Source organism: Sinohyriopsis cumingii, chromosome 18 (assembly GCF_028554795.1).
Source record: "Sinohyriopsis cumingii isolate HCF-2022 chromosome 18, ASM2855479v2, whole genome shotgun sequence".
Taxonomy (NCBI): Eukaryota; Metazoa; Mollusca; class Bivalvia; order Unionida; family Unionidae; genus Sinohyriopsis; species Sinohyriopsis cumingii.
In genome coordinates this window covers 9506668-9525113 of record NC_142978.1, presented here as the reverse complement: position 1 = coordinate 9525113, position 18446 = coordinate 9506668, and the positions used below count along the sequence as shown (strand labels likewise).

The following is an 18446-nucleotide window of genomic DNA, read 5'->3' as shown; positions in this document are numbered from 1 at the left end:
AATATAATCAAGCTGAGAATGTGCTCAATGTTCTTTAGAATAATGTAATATAATCAAGCTGAGAATGTGCTCAATGTTCTTTAGAATAATGTAATATAATCAAGCTGAGAATGTGCTCAATGTGCTTTAGAATGATGTCATATAATTAAGCTGAGAATTCACTCAATGTTCTTTAGAATAATGTAATATAATCAAGCTAGGAATGTGCTCAATGTGCTTTAGAATAATGTAATATAAGCAAGCTGAGAATGTGCTCAATGTTCTTTAGAATAATGTAATATAATCAAGCTAGGAATGTGCTCAATGTTCTTTAGAATAATGTAATATAATCAAGCTAGGAATGTGCTCAATGTTCTTTAGAATAATGTAATATAATCAAGCTGAGAATGTGCTCAATGTTCTTTAGAATGTAATATAATCAAACTGAGATTGTGCTCAATGTGCTTTAGAATAATGTAATATAATCAAGCTGAGAATGTGCTTAATGTGCTTTAGAATAATGTAATATAATCAAGCTGAGAATTGCTTAATGTGCTTTTTATAGCAAATGATTACAGTCAGATTCATTTCATCCAATTAACATTCTTAGATTTTATCCATCACAATAAACACTCTATGTGCCACCATGCCTTTAACTAGAATTGTTTGCATATGGAGCTGACTTTCTGCCTGTGATAAACATAATAACACTAAAGTTACCAAGAAGGTTAATTCTCTTTCTTTTCTTCTGAAAACTATGTGCTGACTTATGGAACAGTCTATTTTCAAAACTTACTCAATCCTATTACCAAATGAGATCCAGAATTATAGTTTACCGGGCTTTAATTAAAGATTTTTGAGGGTGATGGAAGGAAGCCTCAAGGGATGGTTAAAAACAAAAGTAATCAAACTGTTTCATATGATCATGGAAATCATATTATTTTCTTTAAAGAAGTAGCTGCATCCTTATACATTAAGTTTGGAATATATAAGAAGCCAGAAATATATGAAAGATACACAGGTCTAATTTTTGGTTACATGCTGCTTTTGACACTCACTTTATCAAAAGTTGTGTTTGTTTAAGCTTGAGTTGAAAAGATGCCGACCTAACCAAAATGTATCTCCAATTCTTTTCAAGTCATAATAACTGTGTCATAAAAATCATACAAATTTCAATTATTCTGAAACATCAGTTGTTTCGGATGTGGAAGATCAGTTCTATTTAGTGAATGGCACATGTCCTTCAAAAATAATATCAATAGCATAACTAAATTGATTTTTATAAACAAATCATAGTGTAAGAAATATATGTTTACGTGCACTTGCTATTGTACTTGTATCTTTTAGTCCCATTTCCTTAAATTTTAGTCAGCAAATATAATTAAATGTTGCATTTAGTAAAATAGAATGTGTTTTTAGAAGCAGCTGGTTCCAGCCATTAGATGAAAGAATATTGTATTCTTAAGGCATTTACCTTTGAAAACTCTTCAACTTTAATGGCTATTTCTCCTTGCGAACATTTATTTATATTTAATATTAGATGACAATAATGTTCTACTGCAGAGCTGCTAATACTACCAGCTCTACTTTTGAAGAAAGAAGCTAACATATTTTGAGCTATATTTAACACTCTCTGCTTATTTCAATAGTTTCGTTCTACATTGAGTTTAATCAATAATGAGTGTTATTCAACTGATATTTTTATATACATACAAATTTCAGAATGTGTCATTTCTAGACAAGAATAAAACACAAAAATATACATAAATTGTGGCTATGCTGGCCACAAGATATATAAGTAACACGTGTACAAAATAGACAATCTCTTAATATAAGAAAAGTAATGATTTCTTAAGGGAGGTTCTATACTATTGTGGAAGGAGGTGGATATCAGTAAAGCTGAAATTACAGTACTCCTTCATTATAATGCTGTCAATCGAATCCATTCAGCATATAGCCTTATACTGAATTCAGCTTCTAATGAAGTACACTACACATACAAATTTTAATACTACATAATAAAATAGGATCGTACCTACCTTACAACCGAAAGTGTTATAATGAAAGGCTTTATAGTGAGGGAGTACTGTACTGACAATATGGATGTAAGTGAACTGGGAGAATATCAGCTTTCTATGTCATTATTATGTTCCATCACTGCATTCGGGTGCAATGTAAAAATTGCTGAACAAACAAGAGCAAATTTTAAACAATTAAATGAACTCTGCAATAAAATATACTGTTCAGACCTTTATGACATTTCTTATGCTGCTCCATCCCATTCTTTGTGGAGAATCTCTCATTGCAGACGTCACACTGATATGGTCTGAATTCTGTTAAATGACAGTAAAATCATACAATCATAACCAGTAAAACATTTCCTGAATATATCTAATGATACAATCCTATCCAGTAAAACACTTCCTGAATATATTTAATGAGACAATCCTATCCAGTAAAACACTTCCTGAGTATATCTAATGAGACAATCCTATCCAGTAAAACACTTCCTGAATATATATAATGATATAATCCTATCCAGTAAAACACTTCCTGAATATATCTAATGATACAATCCTATCCAGTAAAACACGTCCTGAATATATATAATCCTACAATCCTATCCAGTAAAACACGTCCTGAATATATATAATGCTACAATCCTATCCAGTTAAACATTTCCTGAATATATCTAATGATACAATCCTATCCAGTAAAACACTTCCGGAATATATATAATGATACAATCCTATCCAGTAAAACACTTCCTGAATATATATAATGATACAATCCTATCCAGTAAAACACTTCCGGAATATATCTAATGATACAATCCTATCCAGTAAAACACTTCCTGAATATATATAATGATACAATCCTATCCAGTAAAACACTTCCTGAATATATCTGATAATAGAATCATATCCAGTAAAACACTTCCTGAATATATATAATGATACAATCCTATCCAGTAAAACACTTCCTGAATATATCTGATAATAGAATCATATCCAGTAAAACACTTCCTGAATATATATAATGATACAATCCTATCCAGTAAAACACGTCCTGAATATATCTGATAATAGAATCCTATCCAGTAAAATACTTCCTGAATATATATAATGATACAATCCTATCCAGTAAAACACTTCCTAAATATATCTAATGATATAATCCTATCCAGTAAAACACTTCCTGAATATATCTAATGATACAATCCTATCCAGTAAAACACTTCCTGAATATATATTATGCTACAATCCTATCCAGTAAAATACTTCCTGAACATATATAGTGATACAATCCTATCCAGTAAATAACTTCCTGAATATATCTTATGATACAATCCTATCCAGTAAAACACTTCCTGAATATATCTAATGATACAATCCTATCCAGTCAAATACTTCTTGAATATATCTAATGATACAATATACTTTGGACACAAATAAAGCATCATAATATTATTTCATTCCACTTGAACGTCATTTGCATAAATATGAAGAACAAAATTAATTCATGATCCTCTTCAATAATTTAGTTATTACTTTCCATAGCAAACAATAAACATCAGCAATATAAGCAGAGAATGTGATCAGGGTACATGCTTATAACAAAGTGTCAGAAACAATGTTTAGGTACTAGAGGCATTTCATCAAATTAAGTCTTGAGTAGTTAACCCGCATTACCCACCACATGAATACCCTTAATGCCACCACATCCACTGAGTTGGAATGGTATGCATAGGGGCATACCTTCTGCCTAAAAGTTCTCTATCTTTCCGATTTTTTTCGCTGCAAATGAGTTCTGGCTCAGAATGGATCATTTATTATACCTGATACTAAACACAGTTTATGTTGTAGTGAAGTTCAGTAAGTATTTATACACTGGACTCTCCTTCATATTTTGGATATCCCTAAGGTGTTCTTTTATTCTTGCTTCAAATTCCCATTTAGTGTCACCCATACTACAGATGTGGCAGGTAAGTAAATGACACTACATCTAGTACAATTACCTCTAAACTGGGAAGTATTTTTAAGGTTGTCAATGTCCTACTAATTAAGATTTACATGCAAATGATGCGATCAGTGGATCTGCAGTCTAGTACTTTGTGAATGATTTATAAAAAAAATCCAGGTGTTTACTTGAAAACTTAATTCTTATTAAATGGTTACTCAATTTAAGACCAATTATGCGTGCAAACAGACTTTGGAACATATCTCTCAGAGTCAGGTTGACAACTGACCAGAGAGTTCTAATTGCACATTGGAGAAAATAATTATCTTTATCATATGTAAATATAACCAGTAATACACTACTAGATTTGTTAAACTTCTGAATATGGTCATTAGATGTTAGGTAACGGACTTTACTATAATTGCCTAAGTAGTAAATAACCTACTTGTGTTGCTGTGCGAAAAACCAACCAACCAATCTCTTTGTAATAAACGTAACACCTCATACCTTCGCAAGTGATATTATGATATTATACAACTCATAATGTCGCAAATGACATTAAAATATGCACGTATAACATCACAAATGACGTTAAAATATGCAATCATAACATCGCAAATGACGTTAATATATCATGCAACTAATAACATTACAAATAACATCAAAATATCATGCAAGACAAAGATAAAGACTAAGAAAACGAATGTATCTCAAAGTCATTTCACCACAATATAAAAAGGTGACTAGACCACCTCAGCAGATTGGGGGGGGGGGTCATTTCACACTCTACATTTCTTCAGACAGTACCTTCAACATGTGAACACCAAACGTTAACCAAAAACTCAGGTTAATACTCTTTCCCTTTCTACTGAAAATCTGCCTGTCATAGTGGCAAGCGAAAACTAGTTATTTTAAGATCTAATTCCATTACCCTTGAGATCTTGAGTAAAATATAAACAGCTTTTCCATAGGGCACCTTGTGGATGTAATAGAAACATTTAATGGATGGTGGAACATAACAAAAATAAAATGAAATATAGAATTCCCATCTATTCTTGAACGAAGTTGCTGCTTTGCTTATATAAAGGGTTCCTATGTATATTTAATTAGTATGCAGGCTTTTATCTATCATTATAGATTGTACGGGTCATTTATTAAACAACATATTACATAACTAATTAATATGATTGTACATTTAAGATAATTATTACCTGTAGATAAACATATTTACTTGGATTTGAGTTCATGACACTGGTTTTCCCTAGAAATCATTCCTTATCTACTTGGCGTTTGTCATCTTCTTTACTAGTTTAAGTGAAAGACATGACCTTTTGTATAACTTAGAAATTTTACCATCATCCTTGTCCTGTTATTGTGTCTTATGTTTTTACAGCAAGGTTGTTTGCATCAGTATTATTAATTCCTGTCTTAACATCTAAGTGGAATCAGTCTTTTAGTTGTGTTCAGTTTTAATTTGAGAGGATTCATTTATTTCAATTTTCACTGGACTTACAACGTGCGTATTAATACTTTCAGGCTTATTCACTATTTTGGGATTACTGAGAATTCCTTTAGAGACATTTTGGATAATATTAATTGTAATACATAAGAATGTTAGAACATCAACACTATTCCTGTCTATAGATACATCAATATATTCAAAACTAGAATTCATTCGGAACGTCATTGGAAATCAATTAAAACTCAATGTTTTTGGACTTGTGATAGAACTTCTAGGACCATTTGGGATTTAATTTACAATACTGTAAATCCTTTTCTAATTTCACTTTGTACTCTAGGCAAATAAATTGTTTGTTGAAATTCACTCAACTTGATGGTTTTCGCTCTTTTCCGTTACTTTGTTTAAGACCAGAGTCATATCAGGATATTGAAACACGTATGCAGCCAGACATATACAAGTGACACCTACCAGGCTTTTTATACATAACTCTTACATTAACACTCTCGAACATTTTGCTTCTTTAAATTTTGATTCAATAACATGCAACAAATTGACATAAAACCCATTTCAATTAAACTAAATTCCTTCATAACAAGCATCATTGGTTCAACAGTTATGCAACATCATTTGTTTCAAATGTGGAAGGTTAATGTTGGTTAGTGAAGGCTTATGCTGGTTAGTGAAGGTTTATGTTGGTTAGTGAAGGTTTATGTTGGTTAGTGAGCAACAGTATCTCCTCTTAAAGGAATCATAACAATTGTACTAAATATATTTTGTAAACAATTGATGTTGGAAGACATTACATTTATTCTTTAAATTTTATTACATCTTATAGTCATGAATGTTTAATATCCTTATAATCTTGACATAAATCTACAATTAAATTTTGCACTTGGAACACTTGTACCAGTTGTGAAGCAGTTGTATATACTTATTAGGTGAAATACTATTTTATTCTTATTGCCTCTAGCTACAAAATGCCATCTGCTTTAAGCGTAAATTTTCCTACGTTCGTTTCATTTCCTTTAAATTTTACAGATATTTATCCTTTGAAAGGGAATGTGCATCAAACTTATTTGAGAGGGAAAGGAAGTGTAAATTGGATGGACAATACTGGTTTACTGCATAACTATTAAATACTACCTGTGTAACTGATATAGACCAATAACATATGTCCAGCATTCTTATGGAGATGCTAGATGAGGCGAAAATAATAAACGGATACATTAGCCATGCTGTGCTGGATACAACATACATCAATAAACGTTAAAGAAAGCAAGCTCGTTTTTTTAACAGTTTGCAAATTAAAAGTGAACATTTCCAAAACAGAAGATACCATGTTGCTAAGGAAGAAAGTAGGACACAGTATATCTAGAGTTACTGACAAAAAGTGTTTAAATAAAACAGCAGCTTAATAACTTAATATGTCAGTACTTTGTTGGTTTGATTTACATATTCACACAATGAAAAACCTCCCTAACTTCCAATAAATCTTTTGAAGAAAGGAAGTATTATGATGCGAATATAAATATATTTTTCTTACCTTCATGATGTTTCTTATGCTGCTCCAGTTCATTCATTGTTGAGAATATCTCATCACAAAAGTCACACTTATGGTGAGTTAAGTTTCCTAAACAAAATATGATTGTACAGTGCTCTTTCAGAGGGGAATATATGTTTCTAATATACAGTATAGGTCACATAGCACAATAGTGTATTTGTGTTCCATTTGATTTGCACAGAGAAGGCAAATTGCTTTTAATGTTCCCATGCATACAAATAAAGTGAATGTTGCTAAAATAAGACAGAAGAGAATGTGCTTCTTAATTGCCAAATGTAATATTCTGCTGTCATGGGTCACTTTATTCAATGAAATATTAATTACAACAGCTTAGAAACACCAGTTGTTTGAGAATGTTTTTAGAACTGCTAAATATACAAAGTAGGTGAAAGATTGTTTTTTCTGTAGGCATCTGACATCAATGCTCATCAATTGCAAAAGAAAATTCCACATCAAGTCCTTTTTTCTCTGTACATCTTATAGTAATTTCCTTTTAGTCAATTGCAAATAAAGGAAAATGGGAGTATATATTTGTCAAGACAATGGTGTTACTGCTAATGGAACCTAAAAGCACTGTCGATCTAGAAAAATTACATATTTTGAATTACATTCTAGTCTTCAATTTATTTTCTCTCTTCATGAAATTGGGTCAATATTGAATCTTATTTAAATTACACTATTGCATGCATATTTCTATCTATGTCAAGAAACCAGTTTTGAACGCAAGTTTCTCTGATAATAACCTCCTAATTATCATACTTCAAACTAGTCTGAAGTAACAGAGTTGTCTTTCTGGATGAAAGTTTAGTCACACAAGAGGGAACTCCCCATGAAAAGAGTGACTGGCACAAATTCCCATCCATACTTCAGTAACTACTGGATCAGAAACAAAGTTAGTACAATTTAACTGTGTGGAGGTTGTGAGGGTGTGACCGTGTTATGATCAAGTAAACATTATTGAAGAAACATATTCCACGTTAAAAATTAGTTTCCTCTTCAGATATAAACCCAGTCATGATGGCTTATAAGAATAGGTAGGCAGTTGAGGTAGTTACATCCATTGATCCCAAAGAAAACCTTAACTCCATTCCTCTATGGTAAGCGAAACAGTTTAAAAGTTTGTAAAATATATGGGATAGAGTAGCAATTATATGACTAATAGCCTCCACCACTACCAACCCTTTGCCCTCACAGTGAATCAAATAGAAGTTGAGTCACTGCATCATTGTGAAGCTGCCAGTTGACTCAATATGATGTTATATTACTAGTTTATACTTCAACTAAACTCTCTGGGATGAATGAGTTCCAAGAAAAAAGCACAAGTAAGAAAAATCTGCCCTCATTCCCAAGGCTCTCATAATGTCAGTTATGGAACAGTTGCTCTCATATCCTATGTCAGTCGCCACTGCCCTAATTTCCTGAGCTCGTGAATGCATTTGGTCTTGGGTAAGTTCTATATGTGTAGAGTGAATAACCCAGCATATTTTGTCTGTTAGAGTCTAAGCTGAAATATTGACCTTTCCTACCTTCCATTGTGGAACTAAAAAGAAAATATTAGTCTCTGCACTGGCTCAGTTCTTTTCAGTACCACTTTAAACTTCTTAATAAACTTGCACACTCCCCCAAGGTGAAGGGTCCAATCAGGAAGGAAGTTTCAAAGCAATGGGTTGATTCACCTTTGAGCAGGAGCCAGATGCTTGTAGCAGTGAAAGCAAGTACCGTCATGAGTAAAACTGTACAATAATGATGAAACTGTAGATAGTTTATATGAACCGACAAAGCATGCATATCATCGATTCTGTAATAACTAGAATGACAAGAAAGCGTGTCTTATAAGAGATAAGATAAACAGGCTGAAAAGAGAGGTTAAAACAGTTCTTTATTCATCTATATCAGAACCTAGGTTCCATTTTTGGACACACTGCCAAAGCCTTCGGTTGTGACAAGTCAATGTTCACCAGAAGGTCAGAAAATGTTTTATTTTAACCTATGTTCTTTCTTTTACGGTTACAAATCATGTCTTAGATTGTGAAGCAGTAACCTTTTATAGTGACGGTTCGTAAATGTAATGATTAGCATGTCGGCCAGTCTCTTGTCAGCACCTGAAGTATTTTAATTTTCTTTTATGGATATACAAGTATCAGCCTGGAATCTAAATACAGATTCATATTTTGATGGATCTGATTAATGTGCTATTTCTCAGAGTGTAAAATCTGACAAATTAGATCTATTTTAATCCGGTATTTTCCGAGCACGAGGCCGTCTAAAGTTAATTATTGCAATCTGTACAGTTTGTGAGGAAACTATAACTATTTAAATTTTAAAGTGTTTGCACAATGGAATGAGACTGATGTACAAATTTTTAATCAGTCTCTCTGGTGAGTAAATTGTATATTGTTCCTTTTGGACATTTACTACATTAATTAGGTTTAAAGTTTACAGTTTGGGTTATTGCACACTTAAGAATATTCAAATAGTTGTGAACAGTTTAATGGTTTATATTTAAACCTACCCTCTAATAGTAACTTACAAACTCACGTAGTAACTGAATTGGCAGAATACTGGCCTCCTAGTTCACTGTAATGTTAATTTGATGTTGAAGTACTAACTTGTCTGTGTTGTTATTACATAAAACATACCCGACATGAAAGGTGATATTTAGAGCAATGAAATGATATATGTAAGATGTGGGTATATAATACATGGTTCTTACCTGCATGATGTCGCCTGTGTTCCTCCATCTTAGTCTTTGTTGAGAATTTCGTGCCACAAATGTCGCACTGATAATGTCCAACATCTGTTAAATGAAACTATTATTGTATTGAGCTCAACAGAAACCGATTCCTGAATACTCCTCATAAAAATATTTATCATAAACCCGTTACGAGTTTAAGGTTCTTTTCAACTGGATAGCTCAGTCAGGTTGGTTCTTAGAAGCATTATTTTACATAATGTGAGTTTCTGTAAGATGTGGGGTACTGTGAAATGTCACAGTGAATAGGAGAATGTTTTTAGCCCCGTATATGTGTATGGAGAGAAAAGCAATTAATTCAATCCTATTTTCAATTCTTATTTCATATCTTCTTCCATTAAAATCAGTCTGCAGATGTATTTAATGTTATGTTTAAATATACTATGAGAGAAAATATTTGGATTATTCACTGGAATTACAAAGTGCTCATTAGACTAAAATATTATTCTAGGACTATATTCCGGGACGATTGTGAAATTATTCAAAAGGAATTCTGGACAATGCCATATTGATATATCAGGACTGATGGCAGACCAGTACAATCGAGGATCTGGAATTCATTTGGAAAAATCGATTCTTTACTACTTATGAAAGAACTTTTGGAGTTATTTTGTATTTAATTCATAATATTGCAAGTTCCTCTTAGACTTTCATTTATAACATTCATAATAAAATTAATTGTTAAGTTGTATAAATGTTGTAGGTTTCGCTTCTTTTCTGTTACCTAGTTATTTACCATAGAGTCATAACAGAAACTGGTGCAAATCACCAATACAGGATACAAATTTTAGAAATATTTAAATATTTTAGAGAAATTAAAATTGTTTGAAATTTCAATTTATTTTGTTCACGAGTTTCTAAGTCCCTGCTCTTTTTATTGCACATAGTAAAACAACAAGCTTTCACAAAATCATCTATAGTGGAGATCTTTGTTTCTGATACGACCCAAAAAGGGCTGATGTGTTTAACAAAGAATGAGCTGCTGGAACTTGGCAGCAACAATTCTCTTTCTAACATAAAATCATCTTTGTTAGAAGGGGAAATTAAAAATATTTTGATGCAATATTTGGTGGAAAACAATATGTTTGATACAAGTGCTTTGGGTTTAATTAGTAAACCTGTATCTGGCTCTGAAATGAAAGTTTCAGAATTTAAATTAATAAACCATACTGAAATAAAATTAAGAAAATGTCAGCTTCAAAAAAATTATGTAAATCAAAATCAGAAAGAGGAAAAAGAAAGAGAAAATTAAATTCAAGTTCAGAAAGAAGAAAGAAAAAGAGAAAGACAAGAAATGTAAATGAAATGTAAATTAAATAGTAAAAGCGAAAAGAATAAATAGAGATACAAATGAAGTGGCAAATGCAAACGGAATTAACAGTGATACGAAGAGAAAAAGAAGACATGAAAATGCAACTGAAATGAAAAATTCAAACTAGCAAGCAGAAAGCACTCCCTTTAAGAAAGTTCAGGTTTTGATGTTGGTAAAAATATTAGGTTAGAAACCTCTTTTAAATGGAAGAATGTAGATCAATATTTTCCTCATTTTGAGAAAACTGCTGCAAATTTGAAATGACCAAGAGAGCACTGGAGAACTGAGTTTACTTATTGTCATGGTCCGTGAATTTATTTCACTGTCAGTAGAAGCAAATGGTGATTATGATGTGGCTACGGAATGTATCTTGAAGGGTTATGAGTTAGTATCTGAAGCATATAGACAGAAGTTTAGGAATTGCAAAAAAGAAATTAGCTAGACCAATGTCGTCTGTGCGGTGAAATGAACAACTGGTTGACAGGTGGTTGACAACTGGTTGACAGGTGGTGTGTTGTCTAAAAAGAGTAGTAAAAACCTTATGACAAACTTAGTCGAAGAGTTCAAGAATTGCACCAACAATGATGTCAAGAAATATCTTGATGAGCAAAAGGTAGGACCATCAGATGTTGCTCACACCTATTCCTTGACTCATATAATTTAATTTGTCAATCAGTCTTCCTCTCATCTGATGTGAAGTGTAGAAAACCATCGCAGTCTCAAACGAGTACTTCCATAAATCGATCTGACACAACTTATAGGAATCAAACTTCTGATACAAAAATAATCAGAAATCCTAATCTCTTCCTACATGCACTCACTGTAAGAAAATATGGCACGTTATTTCTGATTGCTACAAACTTAAAAATAGGAAACATAATAAAGACAGCTATTTTAAATGCTCTTATTTTTAAAAGGTCAATGTCATGGTCATTTATTGAAAGCAATACATGTGTTGGGTCAAACAACCCCCAGCCTGGTCTTATTATGGAGAATTATGAACCATTCATGTCAAATGATTCTATATCACTTATAGGTGTGTTTGCGAATTCTATACCTATTAACATATTAGGGGGCAGCTCCATGAGCTTTCATAGTCTTTTATTTTCATGTACTTGCGGCTTTTATTTAAAGTCTTTTTATAGTGAAAATGTTATTCATAGAGTAGAGTGCCATTTTGTTACTGCTCTCTCCATTATGTAAATTTGTTATCATACATTGTCTCAGAATCTGAGTCAATCAGAGCGATGAATTCTTTGTCCATTGAAGGCGTTCATTTAGTGTGAGGGAATGTTTTTGCTGAAGATAAGGTTGTCGTTAATCCACAAATTAAAATAAGAAAAGCAATAATGTCTGAAATTGAAGGTTCCATACTACTGTGAAAGGACGTGGATATCAGTTTACCTGAAATTACAGTACTCCTTCATTATAATGCTGTCCATCGGAGCTATAGAGTAGATTGCCTTATAGTTAGACTGCCTTATAATTAAGTAATTAATGCATATACTTTCAAAATTACATAATAAAATGGGATATATCTATAGCCACACACTGTCTTATAACAGGAATGGTGTTATAAAGAGGGACCTACGAGTGATGGAATGCTATACTTACAATATGAGTGCCAGTAAACTTGGACAATATTGGTTTTCTATAACACTTATATCCTAAAGCTACATCTGAGTCTAATAAACAAGCTGACTGACAAACAAAGCGATATTTAAAACAATGAAACGAACTCTACAAGATGTGGGTATAGCGTTCTTTATTCTAACCTTTATGATCCCTCATATGCTGCTCCATCCCACTCTTTGTGGAGAATCTACTGCCATAAATGTTGCATTGATGGGGTCTGAATTCTGTTAAATGATGACAAGATTATTCAGTGCTCTCCAGAACAAAAGTCTCCTCGAATATACCTAATGATACAATTTTTTTGGCCTTGGAGTCAATTCATCAAATTAAGTCACTTTGTTAACACCCATCACAATGAATACGCTTAATGCCATAACTTTCATTCAATTGGAATAGTATGCACATGGACAAACTTTCTATCTTATTTAGTACACATCTGAAATCTAAAACATAACCAAAAATAAATAATAATTGTTCCCTTTACGCTCAATATCTCCATGTTATTGCAAGGTAAAGAACAGTCCAGTCTGTTTTAAGACCAACTAATTATACTGACACCTGAAATCTTGAATTAACACTTAACAGCTCTTCAATACTCTAAAACGTTTCACTTGTTTAAACCTGAATTCAATATTAGGAAATTGATACTATACCCTCTATAAGTACTTGATTTTTTTACCCTTTTAAAGTACAGAAATTTCAGTCAGAAAAGTCGTAAGTGTTTCGACAATTTTGAATTATCACTTGCTTCAGGTTTGGAAGGTCTATCTTGGTTAGTAAGTAACAACGTTTTGTTTCAATGATTGTAACAACTGCATAATTAAAATCGCATTACTGCATGTGAGAAATTAATTAACTCTGTATTTTCTTATGTGATCTAGCCTTAAATATCCCAGATCCTTGTATTCTGGATAGCCAGTTGAATTCAGTGTTGCTCATGATACACTGTAGATTTGTATTAAAAAAACAGTTATACTCATTAGGTATGTAGAATATTTCATTCGTATGGCATTTAACTTTGCAAACTCATCGGCTTTCAAGGAAATTTCTCTGGAATCCATTTCATTCATTTTAAACGCTTAAAACTTATGGATATTATTCCTTAGGCCTCTTGTGCAAGGGAATTACCATCAAACACTTTCTGGGATAGAAAGGGGCCATAGATTGGATAACTAATGAATTCTATCAGTGCAACTGATATAAAAATAATAGCACATTTCCAAATATTTTTAACATATCATTTAACTTCAACATTTTTTCTTCTCGAAATTGAATAAATAACTATCATTTCCTAAATAACTGAAACTTTTATATATATAATTCTGTCTTTTAAGTCAATACATTTAATAATATGGAGATTCCAGATGAAAAGAAAAAAAAAACACGTTTATACATTATTTATGTTGGATACAACCGACAATGAAACCAAGATTATTTTGTTACAACGTTGACATTAATAAAAAGAAAGGATTTCCAAAGCAAGAGACACCACACTACCATGGAAGTAAGTGGACAACATTATACCTGAAATTACTGATAAGTGTTTAAGTCAAAGTGCACAGTATTAGTTTTATTCTTATGGCATTTAGCTTAAAAATGTCATCTGCTTAAAAAGGCAATTTTCCCTAAAGTTCACTGCTTTTCCTACAAACCTCGCCAATATTATTCCATCCTTTGAAAGGAACTTTGGATCAAACACTTTTTTGTGAGGGGAATGAAGTGAAGACTGGATGGACAATACTGGTTTACTGCAGGATTATTAAATACTACCTGTGTAACTTATATAGAAGCAATAACATATTTCCAGATATTCTTAACATTCTTTTGGAGATGATTGATGAGGAGAAAATAATAAATGTATACTGAAACATTTGGATCAAACACTTTTTTGAGAGGGGAATGAAGTGAAGACTGGATGGACAATACTGGTTTACTGCAGGATTATTAAATACTACCTGTGTAACTGATATAGAAGTAATAACGTATTTCCAGATATTCTTAACATTCTTTTGGAGATGATTGATGAGGAGAAAATAATAAATGTATACTGAAACATTAGCTGTGCTGGATATAACAGCATCAGTAAATGAAGGTAATATCATTCTGTTACAACTTGCAAACTAATAGAAAGTAACCATTTCCAAAACATGAGATACCAAATTGCAATGGACGAAACTGGTAAACATTATATCTGGACTTACTGATAAAAATTGTTTAAATGAAACAGCAGAATAATAACTTTATACATCTCTGATAATTTGGTCAGATTTACATATTCTGACTAAGCTTTTGGGAATGATGAAAAATCCCTGACTTCCAAGGAATCGTTTGAAGAAACGAAATATTATGGTGCAGATATAAATACATTTTTCTTATCTTCATGATGTGTAATATGTTGTAATGTGGAAGGAGGTTTCAAAACAATGAACTGATTCACCTTTGAGCAGGAGCCTGCTTGTAGCAATTAAAGTAGGTACCGTCATGAATGAAACTGTACAATAATGATAAAACTGCAGATAGCTTTGAACAACTGAGAAAGCATGCATGTCACTGATTCTAAAATAATTGAAATGATTAGGAAGCATATTTTATGAGAGGTGAACCAAACAGGCTCTGTAGGGAGGTCAAAATAGGTCTTTCCATCCATATCAGAACCCAGGTTATACTTTGGACACAGGGTCTAGGCGTTCGGTTGACAGGTTAAAGTTCACCAGAAGGACAGAGAGAGGTTGTTTTTTTTAATTTATACCCTGCCATTTTTTGTCAGCACTTCAAATTTTTCAATTTTCTTTTTTGCCTTTACAAGTATTAGCATGTAATCTACTGAAAGAGTGGTGTTTTGATAGACGTGATTAATGTGTTAGCTACCTGTCAGGTTGGAAAGATGTTTTGTGTAAAAATACTTCAAACCAGGACTATTTTAATTAAATGGTTTCTGAACATGAGGCTATAAAAAGTTAATTATTGCAATCTGTACAATTAATGTGAGGAAACTATAACTATTGAATTTTTAACTGTTTACTCTGCAGATGGAGAGACCTATGTATAAATTCTTAATCAGTCACTCTTGTCACTAAATTATATCTTGTTCCTTTTTGATATAAACTATATTTTTCAGTTAGGTTTAAAGTTTAGGTTAATACAGACACGAAACTATTCAAATTAGTGTAAATAGTTTAAAGCTTTATTTGAACTTACCATTAAAAAAAAATAAGTTATAAACTTATGCATTACGTGAATTGGCAGAATATTAGCTTTCAAGGTCACTGTTACGTTTAAGTACTAATGTGTATGTGTTGTTGTTACATAAACCAGCCTGACTTGAAAGGAGATATTCAGAGCAATGAAATATGTAAGATGTGGGTATTTAATACATTGTTCTTACCTGCAAGATGTTGCCGGTGTTACTCCATCTCAGTCTTTGTTGAAAATGTCTTGCCACAAATGTTGCATTGATAACGTCCAACATACGTTAAATGAAACTATTATCATATAGTGCTCTACAGAAACCACTTCCTGAATATTTCTCATTATACAATACACTTTGGAGGAAATAAGGCAAAGACAATTCTAATCAAACTAAATGCAATTTTTATAAATAGGGAAAAGCACGTTTTCATTATCTGTGCAAATAATTCAGTAGCAATGTACCTGGTGTTGTTGTGACATAAACATGCCTGACTTAAAAGAATATATTTAGAGCAATGAAATGATATATGTAAGATATAGATATATAATACATTGTTCTTACCCATATGACCTCGCTTGTGGTCCTTCATCCCCTTCTTTGTTGAAAATTTCTTGCCACAAATATCACACTGATAACGTCTAACATCTGTTAAACGAAACTACTATTATAAAGTGCTATACAGAAACCGCTTCCTGAATATTTTTTGTGGTAAAATATACATTTGAAGAAATATATATATATATATATATATATATATATATATATATATATATATATATATATATATATATATATATATACACTTTTGTTACATTTGGCATACGACTATCTATAATGTGGGACATTTTTTGTTCATTACTGTAATTTGTAGTGATAATCTATAAACAAGATATTAGATAGCTATTTTGTGTACATGGGTATCGATTCTATTTTAACATATTAATAGCGCCTGTACATTGCATAGCGTCTATAAATAGGTGTTTAAAATCCTAATAATAATATCGATATTAAAACTTCTTTCAAGTTTGGGTTGGTTAAAGTTGGTCACGTGGGTTCTTAGAAGAATTACGTTATTTCAGTTTGGATGGGTGGGTCAGGTGAGTTCTCTTTCGATGTGGTGTGAAATGTCATAGAGTAGACATGAGAACATTGTGCTTTAGATCTGTATATATTTATACAGGCCTATGCATTTCATAGTCTTTTATTATCAGGTACTTTCCCCTTTTCTGAGAAGTTTTCTTATAGTGAAAGTGTACCTCATCATGGTTTCGGGACCTGTGACAGTCAGAACAGTGTAATCTTTGTTCATTGAGGGTGTTCATTTATTGCTAGGCAATGCCTTAACTGGAGATAAGGCTGTGGTTAATCAATTTGTAACTGACAAGCATTGTTTGGATTAATAAATTGATCATGTAGAGATTGAAATCCCTGATTAATATCTGGTTTGTGTAGTTACTAGGGCTATGGCAAAAAGAACTCCTCAAAATCCACTTCAGGCTAAGTATTATGGTCCCTATAGAGTTTTAAAAAATAAGTGACTTAAAATATATCATCAGATATACTGAACAATCTGGATCAAAAACGTTTGCATCTACAAATCTACATTGATTTTGGAATTGTAGATTCTACACGTTTTGAAACAGCATCCTAGCAGGATGAATCCTCTCAAGCAGGAATGTTTGAAAATGGAAATGGAATATTCGCTGGAGAATTACTTGATTGAACAAAGCAAAAGTACAAGGAGTTTTTCATGTATTCTAGTGTCAAAACCATATAATACCTTCCGAATGTGCACAGACTACAGAAAAGTGAACAGTGTCACCAACAGATTCGTTTCTAATACCATGATTCGAGGACAAAACTGACAAAATTGGAAATGCAAAATATGTCAACAAGTTTGAGTTGTTATAAGGGTATTGGCAGACTCCACGTACGGAGAGAGAAAATAAATTTTGGCTTTTGCAAATCCTGATGGGCTCTACCAATATAAAGTGATATCATTTGATATGACAAATTCTCCCTTACACATTCCAGGATTTAATGAACATGGAAGTATCTCGTATAGATGACTATCATGGGTACACTGATGTACAACTTGATCTCCATTGCTTCTGAAGTCATAATAATTGTGTCATAAAGATCATAAACATTTCAACACTTTCAAAATATTTTTTTTTATTGCAGAAGTTTATTTTTCCGTCATAAGTGAAAATGTTTCCCTCAAATGTAATCATTCAACAACTGCATATCTAATGGAATTTTATAAATCGATCATTTTGTTTCTAGGAAATTTGCTTTTACATATACTTTATGTTTATTAATATCTTATAGTCTTATTTCCTTAAATTGTAATCAGTTAAAATAATTGAATGATGCATTTAGAAAAATAGATTGTTTTCGAATCAGCTGGTTCTATGCGTTAGGTGAGAGACCAATTCATTCTTAAAGCATTTAGCCCTGAAAACTCTTCAACTTTAAGGAATATGTCCCCATGTGCTCCTTTATTTTCTTTAATATTTCATCAACATTGCTGTTCTACTGCATAACCAGTCTTGCTGATATCGGAAACAAAATAAAACATTTCAAAGTATATTT

At 32.1% G+C, this 18446-nt stretch overlaps 1 protein-coding gene across 7 annotated transcripts in view; it reads right to left on the bottom strand.

Annotated features, from left to right (window-relative positions):
• The window catches only part of LOC149776049 (uncharacterized), a 48477-nt gene that overhangs the window by 6565 nt on the left and 23466 nt on the right, over positions 1-18446 (bottom strand). For 3 of the 7 annotated variants that reach the window (XM_089942294.1, XM_089942295.1, XM_089942296.1), the window contains 5 exons: positions 16413-16496; positions 12802-12885; positions 9676-9759; positions 6945-7031; positions 2229-2312 (listed from right to left, as the gene is read on the bottom strand). In XM_089942294.1, the coding sequence (XP_089798420.1) occupies positions 2229-2312; positions 6945-7031; positions 9676-9759; positions 12802-12885; positions 16413-16496 (423 nt within the window). Of the gene's footprint in view, positions 1-2228; positions 2313-6944; positions 7032-8488; positions 8696-9675; positions 9760-12801; positions 12886-16412; positions 16497-18446 lie in introns of those variants that run through there. The other 4 variants (XR_016416199.1, XM_089942298.1, XR_016416200.1 and 1 more) reach the window with 4 other exon arrangements.